We start from the raw sequence: 19,085 nt of genomic DNA, 5'->3' as shown, positions 1-19,085 counted from the left end.
AGACAGTCACCCCTGCTCCCTTCTGGGGGGTCAAGTTACAGCCACTCACCTAGACCTTGCAGCTATTGACTGACTAGCACAAGAGGCTGGTCTCTTGTGTCAGGTTGAACCCCACATGAGGCCCCGATGACCCCCCTTGTTTGTTTCTGCTGTGGAGAAGGGATACTCACCTGTCCCAGGGACCTGTGCTGTGGGCTTCAGCTGCGCTTTCTCATCCAGAGCTGCCTCAGCAGAGTCACAGGAGGAAATCAGAACATCTTTACGGCTTTAGACTTTGGATCTCTTCCTTCCAGGACCCGCCCCTTGCTTACACTCCCACCTGTGTAGAGCTGCATGTGGGGACAAGATCCTTTAAAACCACCTCGCTTCCAAAACCGAGCAGATTTTGACAGTTGCAATGTTGACAGTTCAGACAATTAATGGAGCAGAACTGACGGAAGGCATTTGTCATGTGGCGGGGGTGGGGTGGGGGGGGTGGGGGGTGTCAGCAGTTGAGTGATTTGATTATTGAAATTTTCAAATTTTTTTTTTTTTTTGGTTTTTCGAGACAGGGTTTCTCTGTGTAGCTTTGCGCCTTTCCTGGAACTCACTTGGTAGCCCAGGCTGGCCTCGAACTCACAGAGATCCGCCGGCCTCTGCCTCCCGAGTGCTGGGATTAAAGGCGTGCGCCACCACCGCCCGGCGAAATTTTCAAAATTTTTATTTGTGTGCGTTTGATGTGTGTGTGTGTGTGGCAGGGGGCACCCTTGCTGCTGTGTGTGTGTGTGTGTGTGTGTGTGTGTGTGTGTGTGTAGGTCAGAGGATAATTTTGTGAAATTTGTTCTTTCCACCTTTACACGAGTGCTGAGGATTGAACTGATATTACCATGTTGTGCACTAACTTTAGCTGTTGAGTCATCTTATTTGCCCCTGAATCTTTTCAATTTTTTGCAAGTCCAAGTATCAACACAGTAGAAAGATTAGTATTATGACTGTAAGAATGATAAGCGGCGCTGGTTACTGGTGCTGGTTACTGTGCAGAGAGGTCACGAGGCATAGCCACAATTACCTACTATCAGAGCTTTATTAGGAGGAAGAGGGGTGGGGGCAGAAGAACCAGGCCTGGGGGAGACAAACGTGCGTAGAGCAGACAGAAAGATGGTTGTGGGGGAGAGAGAACAGAACAGAGAGAGGGTAGGGTCTGAGTCATGGCTCTTTGAGGCGCAGGTGGGCTTACAGAACTACGACACGCATGCGCAGATTGCATGACCATACTGGCGGGTACATAATCACCGGCGTACACTGATAACGTAAGACACAAGACCCTTTGCTTAACTCCTGAACTGCGCATGTGCGGTCATGCAGCTGGAGTGAGGAGGGCAGAATTCTAACAATGACCCTCCTTGTGTCCCTCCCAAAGGGAGCTAGGGCCATCCTTAGGTCTTGGTTGACTTTGATCTCTGGTGATAAGGAAGACTCAGATATACTGTCGTCTTTGTAAGCATGTTAGTGCTTATTTGAAAAAGATATGGGTTTAAAACTATGGTCATGTGACCACAAGTGACAGCAAGCCCTGAGAGTGAAGTCCAGCTGCCACCAAACTTGCAGCCTGTGTGACTCAAAGAGGAGAACCCATCAAAGGCGCGTCTGGATCTTGCCCAGGGCCGTGGCGAGACAGTGAGTGTGTGTGGCTTCAAGTTGTCCAGTCTGTAGCATGCAGAACTAGCGGACTCCTGTGCTTTTCCTGTTTATCTTTGCTCCAGTTTTAAAAACGGAGGTAATAACACATATCAAAGTGCATGCCGCATATCCAGTTGGTTTGTGTGCATATGTGTGTGGTTTATTTGTGGGCACATCTCTCGGTGCGGGTGTGTTTATGGGTGTGTGTGGTGTATATTCGCCTGTGTGTAGGAGCATGCACACATGTATATGTTGAAGCCAGAGGTCCATGTTGGGTGTCTTCCTCAGTTGTTCTCCATCTTGCTTTTCTCTTTTTGTGTGTTCAAGAAAGTTGCTTTATTGATGATGCCTCAAAGTGGAGTTAACCTAGTTATCCATCAACAGGGAAGTCAATGAAAGTGGTAGAATAAAACAAAATGTTTACAAAACTATTAAAAACAATAAAATGGAAATATATGATGTTATGGACAAATCGCTAACATTTTATTCAGTAAAAGGAGACAGACACAAAGAAATACACACACTGTATAACTCCATTTGTGTGAAGTTTAAGATCAGGCAAAGCTATCAGTGTTTAAAGAAATAAATAAGAATCCAGCTTTTAAAAATATTTCCTACCTGCTCTGGGTGGAACTTGACTTCATCATAGGAATAAAGCCAAGAGTTAGTTTCCATGCCCCACCCCCTCTGATTATTAAGTACAGTCTCAATAACTGTGGAACTGACCAAATAGGGAGCTAGGAGCGAGCCCCTGGGAAGCAGTGAGAGTGCCCCCTCAAGGTCCCCGTGCTGAAGTACCATCCTTTTTGTCAGCGATCAGAAGCCCAAGCGGACAGTGGTGCTGAGGGGTAGCAAAGCCTTTGGGATGGGATCAGGATTAGAAGGGCATCAGAGCGAGGCTTCCATAAACAAATCCTACTGGCTCTGTCAGAAAAGGAGATATAGTGGAATACATCATCTTTTTGTCTTTTGACATGTGATGCTTTGTGCCACCTTTAGACTCTGCGGGAAGGTTACTGCCACATGTGACCTTTTGGTCTTTAATCTCCAGAACCGTGAAGTAAATAAATCTCTCTCTTTTATTTTTAAGGTTATACACCCATGGGTATTTAATAATAGATTGCTACAGCATCTTTCTGTAAAGACAGAACTCTCTGAGGTAGGTGTGCTATGATTCTCCAATAGAAATTATTATTATTATTTTTTCCAGAGCTGAGGACTGAACCCAGGGCCTTGCGCTTGTTAGGCAAGCATCCCACCACTGAGCTAAATCCCCAACCCCTCCAATAGAAATTATTAAAGAGATACTGACACATGTTCTGCCATTGTTTGGACTGAGTTTTCTCCCATACTTTTATCCAAAATCTTTGCTCATTGTCCTGAAATAGAAATGCCCATTCCCAGATGGTATTTTAAGATCTCTTATTCACATCTGTCTCAACATAAACTTGGTAGAGGTTTGCTGTGGGATGTCTTTCTGTATGCTGTGAATATGTGTTGCCCCGATTAGTTGTTAAATAAAAATGCATTGGCCTATGGCAAGGCAGCTTAGAGGCAGGTGGTAAATCCAAGCAGATATATAGAGAGAAGAAAGGAGTCTGGAGAGACGCCAGCCACCGCCAAAGGAGCAATAAGCCAGCAGACTGGTAAAGCCACAGAACACGTGGCAAAACATAGAGTAATAGAAATTGATTAATTTAAGATAGAAGAGCTAGCTAGTAAGAGGCCTGGTTACCTCCTGCCTGCTCTTAGTGGGATACTTACCCAAACCTCTGATTAACCATGAACAGCCCTCAGAAGACCTCAAGCTTAAAAAGCAAAAGCCACCATATTGAGACCAACTCAAAATCCAAGCCACGCTGTTTATTTGTCTCCACAGTATGGATGGAACAAGCCATATGCCAGGGCCTACGAACACTGGGCTGAAGGTGTCTTCTTCCTGTTGGGACCCAGCCCTGTTCCCATGGTAACTCTCAGGGACACCCTTGCTTTTCAGGCAGGGGTGGGGTATGGATTCAGGAGGGCCACCTGTTGATGATGACCTGGGTGGAAGAGTCAGTCAGTCTCCTCTGCGTCCTCCTGTCCTAGCATGTGGGAAGGGCCAGAGTCAATACCAATGTCCTATTAAAAAAGGAAGTTCCGGGAGGGAGTGGGGGCAATACCTGGCTTAGACCCAAGGACCCCAGGGGTGCTGGATCGGCCTTGTGGTTGTGTAGTTTAGCACTTCAGTTTCCAGGTGGGAAAATGAAAACCCAAAGATGTAACAGCAAATGACAATGGACAGAACTGGTCATGGGGACCAGGAGCCTGGAGGTCAGGCCCACTGCCTTGCTCTGTGGTAGGGCCAGAGCCTCTGAAATGCCAGTCTATTCTGGAACATTCTGAGTTCTCCGTGCTTAATGACCTTCTAGAAGGCAAACCCGTGAAACCTCCGTGATGCCAAGATTTCCCACGATGAGCAGAGGACAGTGCAGAGGAGCCCAGGGGACATCTATGTCGGGTGACAGGACTCGGGGTGGGGTGGTGCCCTGGACATCAGTCCTATGTCTTTTTTAGGAAGACACTACTGGAGGAAACGGGAAACTGAAGGAACACACCACTCGGTGACACACTGCACGTGACTTGGAGGGCCTGACTGGGGAAGGGCTGCCTCAGAACGAACAAGGTGAGGGTGGAGAGATGCTGGGTAGAGTGGGAAGCCTGGACTCCAACCTGCAGAAGAGGAGCTGCGATCTTTTACTCCGATGACTCCTTGGGCATATATGCCACATTGTCATAGGCAGGAGGTGGAGAGACTGCCGGGCTGGGGATGTTGAAATCCGTGCCGAAGGCGTTGGGTAGGAAAATCACAGACTGCAAAGAAACAGAAAACCCCAATCCTGGGTGGCTCTGCGGGAGTGTTGCAACAGTGCCGCCCTGTGGGCATTCTGAGAACAGCGCCTTAGTACCGAATGCTCATTCACAAAAAAAGCATCGTTTAACATTTCAGAAAACATTTTCTAGGGTTAGTTACGATCCAGGGCTTGGACACACCGCAGTGAGCGAAGTAGACAAACCTCATTTCTCTAGGGGCTGGTGAGCTGATGTTTCCTCTCTGGACAGCCCCTCTGAGTTCGGGGCTCTATAGCTCTTGCCTGAACCGTTACAGCTCTGGTCCCGGCTGCTTCCACACTAGCAGCCCCTCACTGTGCTTGAATCCAGCTCATCTCACCCCCCCCCCCCCGGTCCCCCCGCCTCGTTCCAACTTTAAATGGCATCCACTAGCCAATGGCTGCCTTTTCATGCTCAGACAAGCCTTTGTGCTATCAGTACCCCCTCTTCCCACCCTATTTTTGCGCCCCCCGCCCCTTCCCTCCCCCCCCCCCCCCGTGAAAAATGAATTTAACTTCTACCGAGTCATTCTGTCTTATCTGATGTGCCTACCTGTTCACAGTCTGTGGACACCTCTGTGCGAGGTGCGCCCCTCACCCACCCCAACCCTGTCCTCCAATTCCAGAAGGATCTCAGCTCTGCCGCTACTGCTGGCACCCTCCCCCCCCCCCCCCCCCCCGTGGCCATGGGGTGAATAGTCCCATTTCACAACTTTGGGTCCCCTAGCATCTTATTGGAAGCTCATCACAGCTCAGCCGCGCGAAGGGGAAGTGGGAGGGGCCTGGAGGCTCAGTCTCTTCCCAGACTACAGGCATTCCTCGGGGGCTCTGGACAGGATGTGAGAGTACTCACTGCGTTAGTGTGGGCGCGGGTGGCTTGGCATCCAAAGTGGGTGGCGATGACAGCGATGAAGAACTCCAGGATGGTGAAGATGGTCAACACAGCAAGGTAGCCCCTGCCCACATCCTGGGGACCCAAACCACAGTCAAGTCAAACCGAGAGTTTAAAAGTGAAGGGACCCTCTGGACCAAGAATAACTTGCCCAGGCAAGAGGCAGAGGTATGCCTGGATCCGGCCTTCCTGACTCCAGCCCCGGCCCGCTCCTTCCATTCCACCAGGCTTCATCTCCCTTCCCCCCACACCCGATCTTGGGGTAGGGCCACGGTGTCAGTACACGCGTGAGCTCTATTGGAGCAGCAGGCTCTGGAAATAGCCCAGGGCTGCGGACGATTGGGTCTTCCCTAGTCCTGCCTGCAGCCCTTACCTTTCCAGGTTTAGTACCCCCCGCGACATCTGCAACGCACCCAGTTAGTGACACCGAAGTCCATGAGAAGAATGGCTGTCCCAGCGAAGGCTGCCATGGCACTGAGGATGTTGGTCCCTAGGCTGCTCCTCACCTGTGGGAGGGACAGGCACCAAGGAGAGGCAAAGAGGAGAAAGGACCAGAGGCGCCCACTGACTGTGCCCAGCTTCCCGCACTCTCCCTCCCATGGCCCTGGGGTTGGGGCCATGAGCCCTGCACGTGGCTGGGTTTTCTTTTCTCACTCTTCTTTTTCTTCTCTTTCCCTGGGACCCCAGGAAGAGGCCCCGATGCCTCCTTTTGCTTCTTCATCCTCTTGGGAGCTGCTGGGGAGGGGACTTGATCCTCCACGTGGCTTTCCTGGGCCAGGTTTGCAGCAGATGCCTGCCCCCCCCCCCCCCCCCCCCCCCCCCCGCCCCCTGCACTTCCCTTCCCCCAGGCTAGGCCCACCCACTGAAACAGCTTAGTGGCTATTCCTCAGGGGACCCTTCCTGCATCGGCTTCCTCTGAATGTCTGTGAGGGCTTCATCTCTAGACCCTTACCATCTCGGGTGGCATTTTGCAAGTGTCTGCTGTGGGATGGTCTGTATGTCAAATGTGTTGCTGATTGGTCAATAAATAAATCACTGATTGGCCCGTGGCCAGGCAGGAAGTATAGGCGGGACAAGGAGGAGAATAAAGCTGGGAAGTGGAAGGCTGAGGCAGAGAGACACTGCCAGCTGCCATGATGACAAGCCACATGTGAAGATGCCGGTAAGCCACGAGCCACGTGGCAAGGTATAGATTAATGGAAATGGATTAATTTAAGCTGTAAGAACAGTTAGCAAGAAGCCTGCCACGACCATACAGTTTGTAACCAATATAAGTCTCTGTGTTTACTTGGTCGGGTCTGAGCGGTTGTGGGACTGGCGGGTGGCAGAGATTTATCCTGACTGTGGGTCAGGCAGGAAAACTCTACCTACAAGTGTCCCATCTCTTCCTTCTGTATTTGGATGTCTAAATTCCTTCCACAGACACTTAGAAAATCCCCACCAAATGCTTGTTGAATGGGCCAAATGAGTGGGCAGATGGGGGCCAGGTCCTGGGTGCCTCCCAGGTGAGTGGGCCCCATCCCCACCCCTGATTCTCTGTCTCCATTCAGACTTACCAGGCAACTGGTGTGGTTTTTCTCAGCTGCTACTGAGAGGGACCCAGAGATGATGAACTGTGTGGGGAAGAGAGGGCCCAATGGGGTTTTGGCTGGGACACTGACCAGGGCACATCATGCCTAGGTTCCGTCAAGAAGACAGAGGTACAGGCAGAGAACCATAAGCTTTCTTGTCTGCATTCTGGCCAGGCATCTTGGGTGTATTTCTAAGGGTGTCTTAGTCTTCTGTAAGAGGCCTTTGTCCTCTGGCGTGTGGTTCACGCCTTTAGTCTCAGCACTTGGGAGGCAGAGGCAAGCAAATCTCTGTGAGTTGAAGGTCTGCCTGGTCTACATAATGAATTCTAGGACAGCCAGAGCTACAAATAGAGACTCTGTTTCAAACAAACAAACAAACAAACAAACAACAACAAAAAAGAGGCCTCTGTCTTGAGACCTCAAGCCATAGTTTACAAGGTATGTGTTTTCATTGACATCATATTACTAAAGCCTCAAAGGACATGCACCTTCAAATAGTCACTCATCAAATATTTACCAAGTAGCAGGTGGGTGTCAAAAACATAATAGAGCTGGATAAAATGAATAATATCCTTCTCTCATGGGGCTGATATTCAATTGGGCAGCAGCCCCAGATGCGAGGGCATGTGTGCATGTGTGTGTGTGTGTGTGTGTGTGCGCGCGCGCGCGCGCGTGTGGGCCAAGGTCAGCCTTGGGTGTCAATCCTCCTCAGGAGCTGCCTGCTTTGTTTTGTGAGACGCTCTTACCTGGACTTGGGGCTGACCAGTGACGCCCAGGGAGAGCTGCCTGTCTCCATTTCTCCAGCCCTGGGATTACAAGCCCAGGTTGGCTGTTGACAAGGATGATGGAGACAGGACTCAAGCCCTCATTCTCGCCACGCGAGGGCTTTGCACGCTGAACGATCTCCCGAGCCCTGTGAAGTTCTAAGATAAAGACTGAATACCGAGCTTCACATGGCCTGCCCAGGCCTCAGGACCCTGCTGTCTCCTGAGCCTGACAAGCATGCTCTGATTTATTTTCCCTCCTACCATGTGCACGGGGCACATGTTGCGAGAGAATTTGAGGCAGGAGGGAGCTCAGAGAAGAATGCTGCCTTTGTTTCTTCCTGAGACAGTGCCTTCTTAGACTCCTGCTTGCCAGCATTTTCCTCCAGCTTGGGCCCACTGCGGACCATTAGAGCCAGGACATAAAGTTTGTTCCCAGCCGTTCAGCTCTAGCTGTGGAGTTTCAGCAGTGGTGGCCTCTCTGGCTCTAGCCAAGACAGTCTGGGATACACAGAAGGGACTCCACCATCATACACAGTGGGGCTTCAGTGTAGACCCCATTAAGCTGACCCCAAAGCCTGTGTGCTTCCTGGAGGTAGCTGGAGGCTACCCACCACCAGAGCACTGGCACTTTTGGTAGCGCCACAGACAGCAGTACCACCTTGCAAACTCCTTCTCTTTGGCACCTAGGAGCAGACAAGGAAGCCCTGATTTGGTTCTCCAGTGGGGTATGGCCAGAGGAATGGACACAGGGCAGGGAGAAGCCCTGGAGATCAGCTCAGTCAGGGCTGGGACCTACAGAGGGAACTGAGGGGTTTTTGCTGGTGGGGTATGGATGCAGGGTTAGGACGCAGGTAGCCCAGGTGTGATTGGGACTCTGGCTTGCTTGCTCCTCACAGTTTCTGGCTGTTTCCTGGGAGTGAACCAGGCTGAGGTTTACGATGATGGTTAGGGGTGAGTGATAACTATTACGCCCTGGTTAGTCTGGGAGGCGAGTTAGATCCTGACCTAGGATGGGCAAAGGCTAGGAAAATGTTGGGAGTGGGGCAGGGCGAGGTGATCTGGGCAGGGTCACGCCCCAGCGTAGGACGACAACCCCGCACTCACGCAAGCTCCGCCCCAGAAGGGGACGCCACCTTCAATGAAGAGCATCCCCAGGTGGCCTCGGCGAACCATGAGCAGGACGCTGCCGAAGCCAAGGTGGATGAGGCCGATCAGGATCTGCACGGTCTGTGGGAGGCAGCGAGGGATCAGGCCACTGAACTCCACAGCGCCCCCTGCGGGCCTCTCAGGAGAGCGGCCAACCTCCGTAGGTCTGGCTTCCCACAGCTACTCGGAGTCATCTCCGATTTCCTTAAACTGAGGCCAGAGCATTAAATCAAAATAGAGCAAGCTCTCCTCAGCCCACCAGCATAATTTGTGAGTGGGGCTGTAGTTGTCAAGCGGTTTCAGGGTTCTAGAAGCAATATCTTATTTTAGAATGTCTTTTGTTTTGTTTTTGGAGACAGGGTTTCTCTGTGTAGCCTTGGCTGTCGTGGAACTCGCTCTGTAGACCAGGCTGGCCTCGATCTCACAGAGATCCACCTGCCTCTGCCTCTAATCCTCTGCTGGGATTAAAGATGTGTGTCACCATCGCCTGGCCAATATCTTATTTTAATTTGCTATCCCTAGTCACCTTACACACCACTAACCCTGATACAGCTTTTAGGATGGAGTTCTGCATTCCAGCAGGTTTGAGTTAGATATGTTACATATGTTGGCCGGTGAAAGTTCACTGCTCATTCTGTTGGGTGGGGCTTGAACCTCTTTTGGTTCTGAGGGCTGCCTGGTTTCATGAGTTCTGGCCCAAATAAACTCTGTTATGATTATGAGCAAAGAACAATGATGCACAAGTATAAACACATCATTATGAAACTCATTTTATGTTGTACACTAAAAAACCTCAACTGAATTTGAAGCTTTTGTTTTTAGCAATTCACATGCCTATTTATCCATCACCTTTAAAAAAAAGATTTATATTTTATGTACAAGTGCTTTGCACTTATACCTGCATGCCAGAAGAGGGTATCAGATCCTATTAGAGATTGTTGTGAGTCACCATGTGGCTGCTGGGAATTGAACTCAGGACCTCTGGAAGAGCAGCCAGTGCTCTTAACTGCTGAGACATCTCTCAGCCCCCATCACTTACTTTTTAATCTATCATCTATCATATCTATCAATCATCACCTATTATATATTATCTATTCTATCATATATTAGTCTGACCTATATATTTATCCTATCTTATTTATCCATCCTACCATCTCTCATCTGCCAAACATATTTATGTATCATCCACCCATCTATATTATCCTCTTAATTATATTCATCTATCATCTGTCTTTCATCATCTAGCATCTGTCTTATCCATTTATCCACCTATCACCTATATTTTATTCCTTCTTAGAGACCACTATCTAAGGCCGTTTGAGATTAGAGAAGGGCTTGGAAGCCACCCTTCACGGACTGTCAGCTCTACAGGAGTTGGCTCTTGCCAACATTTCATTCTCGTTCCCGGTCAGGTCTTCCTTCGTTCATTACATTCCAGCTATGTCAGTCAGTATTCTATATCTTCCTTCAACAACCCACACCCGTTCCCACCTCAGGGCCTTTGCATTTGCTGCTCTTCAGTCTAGGCAATCCTAGCCTTCACGCATCCTTCCACCCATCCCGCTCTTGCTGGGTTGGCTTTAACACCCAGGATTTAGCTGCAATGTCATCTCCCCAGAGAGATCTTTCTGTCTTTGCTAGTGTTGCGGTCCCGCATCCATCATTCTTACTCCTCGATGGAGTTCTGGTCATTTGTTTACTGTTTATCTGGTGGGCTCCAAGGGGGAAAGGAATCCTCGTCTGCCTGGCGCACAGATGAATTCTCACATTTATCCCCTGCCTGCGTGTTGTGGTCCTCCCCCAAGCCCCTACCTCCCGTTGAGCCTGAGGCTCACTACCTGCCCAGCAGGTTTGTCTCAGGTCACGTGGGGGAGCTTCTCTTACCCCTAAAGCCTTGGGCTCTCCCGTCAAGAAGGTCTCTATTGGTCTAAGGTCAGGCGGCTGGGTGGCCCTGGGCGCCTGCGCCCCCAGCGGCGACTCTTCGAATTGCATGATCCCTGGAGGTTGGCACATGGAGGTGGGCAGAATGGCTGGAGGTGGGCGGAGGCCGCTGGTGTTGCTGGGCGGGATGACGACAAACACGCCATTGCTGGCAGGAGGTGTGGACATCGTGTTCAGAGAGCCCTGGGGGGTGAAGGCTCAGGAGATAACAAGGCAGTGATGGTGGTTACACATTTGATAAATGGCGCAGCTCCCTGCTCCTGCTTACTGAGGCCCGGAGATAGAAGAGCCCCAATTCCCGACTACGGGAAAGAGAAGAGACTCACAGAGGGAATTAGGCTCCTGTGAAAGCCGTGGCTTTTTTTTTTTTTTTTTCTTGAATCTTAGGCTTCTTTGACTCTTGACTCTGATCTTGAGTTCTCCTACATTACGTGGAAGGAACTTTTTATTTTCAATGCTGGGCATGGAATCCAGCCTCTAGGCGAGGCAAGCCCGCTACTGCTGAGCCATATCTCCAGCCCAAGTGGAACCTTTGAGATGTATTTAAACATCCTCCTTTCCCTAGAGAGGGTGAGTGACTGCTCAAGAACACACCGCTGTGGGAAGGGGAGCTTAGCGGAAGTACCGTTTTACTCACGGAGAGAGAAGGACCAGACTGGATGGACCCCTCTCTTCCTTCCTCTAGGCTACATCTGTTGACTGTGGGTACATAATTACCCCGGGGCAACACATCCTGCTCCCCTTGACTACCCAAGGAAAAACCACTATTGTGGCCAAGATAAACACGAGTTGTGGAAACCTGAGGTGTGGCTGGCCTGGGAAAACACTCTAGGGAATGCTGACATCAGGTAGCAGCTTCCCAGGGTGCTGCAGTTACTAATCTAGTGGATGATGTGACATTAAAACAGTCGTCCTCCTTGCTGGCTTTCACACATGGTGAAGAACCCAGCAGTCCAAGTCACAGCTCTGTGACAGAAGACAGGATTTGAACCCTGGTCCATGTAGCTGCTATGAGACAAAGGGCACGATGGTCACTTCCTCCTGCCTCAGTTTCCTGACCAAAAGAGTAGTGGTAAGGGCATTAGACCCTGCTTCATTGTAGGCCTGGTAAAGGTCGTGATTTGCACAGGGAATCATTCCAACGTCTTCACTTGAAGTTTGTTGTTAAACCTTATATATTCAGTGCATGAGTATGTATTTATCCACTCTTTGAGGACTGCGGTTTGTGTTCATGAGGCATTGCCGCATCGCGGACTGCACAGCTTGTGGGGGATCAGGCTGTGCTATGCTCTAAGTTACTTCATATTGTGTAAAAGAGTGACTTTGGGCTCTGCCCTGCCCTGGGTGACTCCGTTTGAAAGGCAGTGTTTGGATGCTCTCATTCAAACAACGGGACAGGATGACTCTGTCTCACTGTCCATGTAGGTAACCACCTCCTGCCCAGTGCCGCCCACGAGGCACAAACAATTTACTCCTGTGGATGAAAAGTACCACCTGGACCCTATAAAGAAGATACCAGCACTGCAGTGATGACGGCCCCATTGACCTGGCATCGGACCACCCAATGTGTGTGTCACGGAACCAACAGACAGATTGTGGGGCTTCAGCTTAGCTCTGTCTCCACTGCTTGATACAGCCTCCTGAAACTACTGCCAGTCTGTCTCTTTGCAGCAGCCCTGCACTTCTCCTGCATGGTCCTGTGTCTCTGCAGCACCCCCCAGTCCTTAATATCTTATTCAACCAATGCAGCGAACTTTTGTGTCTCTAATAGCTTGCTGCCTCTGGTAAGACTTTCTTAAACTGTGCTGTGGCCTCTCTGTCCTTTTGTACACTCTGTAGCCTGTAAATCACACACACACACACACATACACACACACACACACAGTGAGGTGTATAATGTGTGACCTGAGAGTTAACACTAATTCTTAGTATCAGAATAAATCACCTGAGTTTTTCAACAGCTAGCTATGGCAAATTGCAGCAAATGAAACTGACTGTAAATTTATTGTTAGTCAATAAATTCTAGTACTGTGGGAAACACAAATGCGTCTGTGCTTCTAGAGCAGCAGGCCCTTGACACAGCCCATTCCCCGGGGGTCTGTGGGGGACTTCAGTGGATGTGCATCTTTATCCTGGCGGATGGGACTTGCCACATGTGTGTCCTCTGGGCCATTTGCTCCATGATGGGCCTGGTCCACACTGGTGACTATAAAGTGTGGTGTCCTGCTGGGACTGCCTTCGAGAGGCATAGCTGAGTCCCCACAAAGAGGGAAGCAGGTCCAGTGGCTGGAGTACCTCCAAGGGAACGGCAGAGGAAGCACAGGGTAACATCTGCTGGCATGAGCATTTTCTGTCCACTGTAGGCGATTAATAAAATGTTTCATGGGTTGGGGAGACAGCTCAGTTGGTAAATGCTTGCTACACACACATGAGGACCTACTGGAGTCTGAATCCCAGAAACCCATATAAAAAGCTGAGTGTGGGGGCACACACTTGTAATCCCAATGCTGGGGAGACAGAATCATTTGGATCCTTGGGGTTCTCTGGCCTGCTAGCCCAGCCTACTTGGTGATCTCCAGACCAATGAGAGACTCTTTCTCAGAAAACAAGGTAGTTGTCTATTCTACCTTCAAGGTGGAGTGACACCCAGAGTGAACCTCTGGCCTCCACACACATGCACATGCATGAACTTACATACATGCACACACATGCATGCACACAGATGCACATGCATGAGCATGCACATACATGTGCACACAGACATACAGATATGTATGTCTGTATGCACACACATGCAAAAAAAGAACATGTTTCAAGTAAATAGTGTTATTAAACAACAATCCCACACAAAGAGTGGCAGAAGTCACTTGACATCTTCAAGGACTTCAAGGAATTCTTCCAGCAAAAGCTGGGTGGCCAACATGTGATATCAGGAGCAAGTGTCTAGGAATAGTGCTATTACTTCCCACATGATGGAACTCAGTTGGGGCTCCAGTTTCCAGACCCGCACACTGAAATGATGCATAGCAGACACAAACACTGCATAGGACAGCACCAGCAAACATTCCCTGCAGACACTCAGCTAGTAAGATTTTGGGCTTTGGTTAAGTAGTTTCTGTTCCAAGTAGGAGATGCCTCTGCTGTAGTGTGAACCAGACACAGGCAATGAATGCATAAATAGGTGGGGCTGTGTTTCAATAAAGCTTTATTGATATGAACAGATGGGCTGGATTCAATTGGTGGGCTGGAGTTTTCCAACTTCCGTGTCAGAACACTGCCTGGACCATAGTAAATGATCACTGGAATTTACTTGATGCTTTAAATGACAGTAAAGATGGCTGTGGTGACTGTCGCTAGAGTTTGGGTTTTGAATGTCCCTGAAAGGCCTGCAGGTTAGACAAAGACTTGGTCCCCAGGATAATATGACTGGCAGGTGACAGAACCTTGTATTACTTAAATTTCTTATTTCTGTGACTAAATACTGAAAAGTAAACATGTTAAAGCAAGTGGGTTTATTTAGGCTTAGAGTTCAAGGGAACACTGTCTGTTGTGTTGGGGAAGGCATGGTGGCAGGAGGGTGAGGTGTCTGGTTGCAGTACTCCTGTAGTGAGGAAGTATCAAGTGGGCAGGAAGCAGGGCCAGGCTGCTGACCTCAAGCCCTCGCCCCAACAAGCCACTTCCTCCAGAGAGATTCTGTCTCTTAAAGATCCCACAACTTTTCAGAACCAGCTTGAGACCAAAAGGTCAGGCACATGAGCTACAGTGAACATGCAAGGGACAGAGGCTGGTGGAGGGTCCTTTGGTCCCGGGGGTCGGGGCATGTCCTTGAAGGGGGTTTGGGATCTTGACTTCTTCTTGGCTTACTAGTCACATACTCTGGCTATCATGCCCTATCTCCCCACAGGCTCAAAACACAGGGGCAGCTAAACATGGACTGAGCCAGAAACAAACCTGTTCTCTTTATATGCAGATCACCCCAGGCATTTGTTATAGCTAGCACATCTGCTCACCTCATCTCAGAGGTTGACAGAGAGGACCAGAAGTCAAAATGGACCAGAATATTCTTAGAAACTGGCAAAGGGCTGTGGTATGCTTGTTTCAAAGCAGTGTTGTGATCCATTCTAGATAGTTCTTGACGTTTGAAACTCTCTGAACTATTCACAAGGCCCCAGCTCCACCCTGCCCCAGGTTATGGGAGTAACAGCATGTGCTAACCATTTCTTGAGGACACGAGGACTGTCTCTGGATGCTTCTGATACTTTGCTTCTCACTTCCTCAGCGACCTGATAATTTCCACAGTGTTTCATCTTGGTGTGATGACTGAGGCTTCCCACAGAGAAGGGGCATGCTTAAGGTAACGCCGCTAGTGAACTTGAGGGCAAGGATTCAAGTCCAAGTCTGTCTGTGTCCCAGCCTGCAGCTGTCCCTCACTGCTGCCTCCAGGGGCAGTCTCTGTCATTTGTCCAATTGTTCTAGTTATTATATTCTGGGTGCCTTGAAGTTTGATGTAGTCATGTGACTTGTTTTGGTTAAAACCAAATTCATAACTTCTGAGCTAGGGAAAGGTCCAGGGCACTGTGGAGGGTCTTTCCTCATTGTCATAGTAACTAGCCATCTTGCAGACAGAGTCCACTTTATCTGCCTGGGTTCCCAAGTGAGTAATGTCTTCAGGGCTATGAAGCAGGAGGAAGAGACCACTCTCTGCTGTCTTATGACACTAAGATGGGGGTGGGGGATAGCAAGCTATGACATAAAAAACGCTGGGCATGGTGGAGTCCTTAGAATCCCAGTTCTGGGGAGACAGAGCCATGCAGATGCCTAGGGCTTGATGGCTGACCTGTCTGGACAAATTGGCTAGGTGTAGGCTAGCAAGAGACCCTGTCTGAAAAAACTAGGTGGATGGTACCTGAGGAATGATATCTGAGGTTGTCCTCTGGCCTCTACATGTGTGTGTGCGCACTTGTACATGTACTCTCACACATGGGCATTGCATATATACATACACATGCATACATACATAAACACTAAACTATGTGTCCCTGAAGCATAATCTAGCTTCTCCTGACCATTAATCCTCCAGAAACACAAAAACACACACACACACACACACACACACACACACACACACACACACACATTCACTTATATATGAGAGCCATCCAACATCCTTCGGTATTCACAGGTGATCAAATTAAAACCAGAGGGGGCTGAGTGAGCCTGCCACGGCAGCACTTCCCTAAGCAAGGACATTTAAAAAGTACTAAGGACAGTTTAACACCTGAGTCAGAAAAGGTAGAATTTTAGGCTAAAAGGACATACTTGCTTTCATAGTTATCATTTCACTGGGGACAGGTGAGGATCATGTCTGAGGGCCATGATGAGTCAGTAATATGTGTAACGGGGACATTTTCTGGGGTCAGAAGAACTCTCAGCTCCCACAGGGCTCAAACCACCCAGCAGGGAGCACTTGCGTCATTAACAGCATCTCTCCCAGGTGGGTGGTGAGAAATGCGATCAAACACCGAGCCCTGTGATCCTCAGGGGAAGAGAAACACCAACAGAAATAGGCTTCGCACCCTCGGCAGGGTAAAGTGGCAAACCCAAGCAGGAATACATGACACAGGTCCCGAGATTCACACGTTCCCCTCCCCGCCAGTGACTAATCCATCTGTGGTATTCCAAGTGACTCTATCTCAGTGCTCCCCTCTTTCTTACTAACAGTCAGCCAGCATATCCCGCCACTCATATATGCATAGGAAGGAAAGCCACTCCACCCTGCCTTAAGGGAACAGCTGCCTGGAAACTCAGGACATCCAGGACAACCGTGCTGATTATCAACTGTTGAATGAGATGTAGTAATAACAGCCCTTCATGCAAAGCCCTTAATGGTTTAGAAAGAGCTCTCCTACAGTCTTTAGGGCAGCCCTGGGACAGAGATATTATGCAGGCCATTTTGCAGAAGTAAGTAGGGCAAGTCATGGACCTTGAAGGCTGATGTGTTGGTCACAGAGAACAGACTCTGAAGTGAGTGATGTCACCAAGGGTGTCAGGGGACTTGCCAAAGGCAGGTGGCTGAGAAGCTGTGGGCTGGTTTTTATATCCTCCTTCCAGGGCTGGAAGTAGATTTGACACTGCACAGGAAGGGGGTGGGGGACATGTCTTTGGTTGTCTTTTACCATGGCAGAGAGGCTTCCTTGAGGAACCCGCTGGGAGAAAGCCCCATGCAGTTTCTTTTCACTGGACCGTGGATTCTGAGGTTGGGCAAGAGCTCTTTTGCAGAGAGATACCCAGGAGAGAGATCCTTGCAATGGGGTGAGTCTCTGTAGACACACCCTTTTAGAGAAGCGCCTCTCTCAAGGAGGGTGACACCAACTCACAAAGCACCCAGCATGGTCCCTGTCCTCTTTGTCCTACTGTGTGTACAGGGTGTGGGTGTGGGGGTGGAGGGTGGGGAGAAGGGGAGAGAGCAAGAAAAGATGAGAGCCATCCAACACCCCTCTTACCTGCTGTCCCTGGGCAGAGGAGCAGCCCCAGGTCCCGATATGACACGACACAAGACCAGTCAGACTAATTGCTAACTACTAAATTGCTGCTATTTAGCTCGGGGGTGACTGAAAAAAAGCCACAGGACGGCCAAAGTGTCACCCTGCTATAATCGCTGTGAATCTTTAAAAAATAATGTAAGCAGTTTTACTTAGAAGACACCTATTTGCATCATAGAAATCAACATTTGATTCACATCTTATAGCAAAGAACCAATATCCAAATTCAAAAGAGCTAGCACTCACAGAGCACACTGCCTTAGGCTTGATTGAAACCGTAAAACAAAACAGAGCCATCGACACTCCAGAAGAGAATAATGACCACCTAGCAATGTCTGGCCCCAGTGGCTGGTATGGAGGAGGCTTTCACTCCTCCTGGGCTTCAGCTGTTAATAGCCTCAGTGGCAGGGGGACCTGTAGTGGTGGGCTGCCCCAGCACGCTAGCTGGAACACTCTTGGGCAGCCAGCACTTATCTTGGGAGTGTCCCTAGACAGCCTCTTCTTCCACCCAGGTCCCAAAGCAGCTTTGCTTATTTCCCAGTTGAAGCTGCTTTTTGGGGGAGGTGTTGGCAGCTGGAAGGGAGTGACTCTAAGGGGTGGGGGTCCTGGGATGAAATGTATGCTAACACAGCTTTGCTTTGTAGTTAAGTCACAGATCCTGCGCTCAGGCTGGTTAGAACGCATGTTATTATCTGGTGAGAGGAAGTAGCTGAGTGAATTTGGGCAAATGGCTTGATCTCTCTGGGCCTCAGTTTCCCCGCATATCACAGAAGTGATATGTATAGTAGTGGGGGTGAGGTGTTTCAGGCTTCTAAGATTTCTACATATACATCCTGGGTCTGCAGCCATTTCTCAGACCAGGAAAGAACTTGCCTGGCTCTGTGGCACCAGGCATCTTGTCTCCAATCTCAGCTTTTCCAGGACAGCCCACGCCTGCCCCATAGTCCCAGAAGTGATGCCACCAGATGCAGACATGCCATGGGGAAGCAGCTCTCTCTGTCATTTTCTCCCACCCCATGGCCTTCTGCTGTGCTTCGGTGCTCCTGCCACTGCAACTGGGCATCAGGGACAGCCTCTTCTTTCCCCTGACTAATGTAATGCTTCCCATCTGCAAATGACATAGTATTTGCCCAGAAGAGTTTTCTAGCAGTGACCCTTGTCAGGTCCTTCTCCCCTCAGAGAAGGGACAGGCAGGACACCTGTGCATGGTTTGGAATCACCTGTCTAGGTTAAACTTCTAACGAGTTGGCTTCTGGAGAAAGGGAGTTTCTCCAGAATCACCTTCTTGGGAGGGTGATTGTCTCCCTGAGGTCCCCGGCCCTGGGTTTGAGGAGAGAAGACAGATACCCCCCTTTGTCCCCCTTCACTGTGCAGTGGGTCTCTCATTGCCCTGAGCTGGAATGGGTGACCCTAAGATCTTCCTTCCCAATCTTAGTGCCAGGTGGGTTCCCGTCAATGACCTCTTTCTCTCTCCCTTTCTGGGGGACCCCACAAACCCCCACCTCTTCTCTTATTATGTTCCCTGGGTGGTCTTTCTAGAAGGACAATGGGGGTACTCACCGGCTTGCCACGGCTGCTGCGCGGGCTGCTGGCTTCCCTCTGCCTCTGCGCTCCCACATTCACACATTATCCTGTGAAAACCTTGCTATTCATGTGGGGCTTGGAAATCACTGCTTGGGAGCTGCGCCTCTGGTAGG

At 49.7% G+C, this 19,085-nt stretch overlaps 2 protein-coding genes and 1 long non-coding RNA gene across 10 annotated transcripts in view; 1 reads left to right on the top strand and 2 right to left on the bottom strand.

The window, feature by feature from the left end:
* The window catches only part of Ms4a10 (membrane spanning 4-domains A10), a 21,283-nt gene extending 20,875 nt beyond the window's left edge, over nt 1-408 (bottom strand). For all 4 annotated transcript variants that reach the window (XM_052712010.1, XM_052712009.1, XM_052712008.1 and 1 more), the window contains exon 1: nt 171-408. The gene's annotated coding sequence lies outside the window, so the exon portion shown is untranslated. The remainder of the gene's footprint in view (nt 1-170) is intronic.
* LOC128094007 (uncharacterized) overlaps nt 1-6,211 on the top strand; it is a 7,033-nt gene extending 822 nt beyond the window's left edge. Inside the window, exons 2-4 of one of the 2 annotated variants that reach the window (XR_008212818.1) lie at nt 2,750-2,818; nt 3,539-4,324; nt 5,803-6,211. This is a non-coding gene — a long non-coding RNA (uncharacterized LOC128094007). Of the gene's footprint in view, nt 1-2,749; nt 2,819-3,538; nt 4,325-5,802 lie in introns of those variants that run through there. The other variant, XR_008212819.1, reaches the window with a different exon arrangement.
* On the bottom strand, nt 1,180-19,085 carry Ms4a15 (membrane spanning 4-domains A15). 4 transcript variants are annotated; one of them, XM_052712014.1, is made up of 8 exons: nt 18,949-19,085; nt 10,790-11,043; nt 8,864-8,986; nt 6,978-7,034; nt 5,835-5,927; nt 5,383-5,496; nt 4,372-4,512; nt 1,180-2,583 (listed from the first exon to the last, which is right to left on the bottom strand). In XM_052712014.1, the coding sequence occupies exons 1-7, from the start codon at nt 19,013-19,015 to the stop codon at nt 4,396-4,398; spliced, it is 825 nt and encodes a 274-aa protein (XP_052567974.1). In that variant the 5' UTR covers nt 19,016-19,085; the 3' UTR covers nt 1,180-2,583; nt 4,372-4,395. The 4 variants fall into 4 exon arrangements, with proteins under 4 accessions (XP_052567974.1, XP_052567973.1, XP_052567975.1 ...); XM_052712013.1 differs by lacking the exon at nt 1,180-2,583 and adding an exon at nt 3,632-3,743; XM_052712015.1 differs by lacking the exon at nt 1,180-2,583 and having other exon boundaries at nt 4,318-4,512; nt 10,790-11,029; nt 18,949-19,061.

This window comes from Peromyscus californicus, unplaced genomic scaffold, assembly GCF_007827085.1.
Source record: "Peromyscus californicus insignis strain IS unplaced genomic scaffold, ASM782708v3 Scaffold_4__1_contigs__length_199733344, whole genome shotgun sequence".
Classification (NCBI taxonomy): Eukaryota; Metazoa; Chordata; class Mammalia; order Rodentia; family Cricetidae; genus Peromyscus; species Peromyscus californicus.
This window is presented reverse-complemented; position numbering and strand designations above follow the sequence as displayed.

Excerpts from the sequence above, each read along its gene's own strand:
- Ms4a15 (XM_052712014.1), bottom strand. The coding sequence starts at position 19,015 with ATGTGTGAATGTGGGAGCGCAGAGGCAGAGGGAAGCCAGCAGCCCGCG. Across the intron at positions 5,497-5,834 it reads ACTTCGGTGTCACTAACTGG|GATGTGGGCAGGGGCTACCT; the intron begins GTGCGTTGCAGA and ends TTGGGTCCCCAG. Across the intron at positions 4,513-5,382 it reads CCCGCGCCCACACTAACGCA|TCTGTGATTTTCCTACCCAA; the intron begins GTGAGTACTCTC and ends GTTTCTTTGCAG.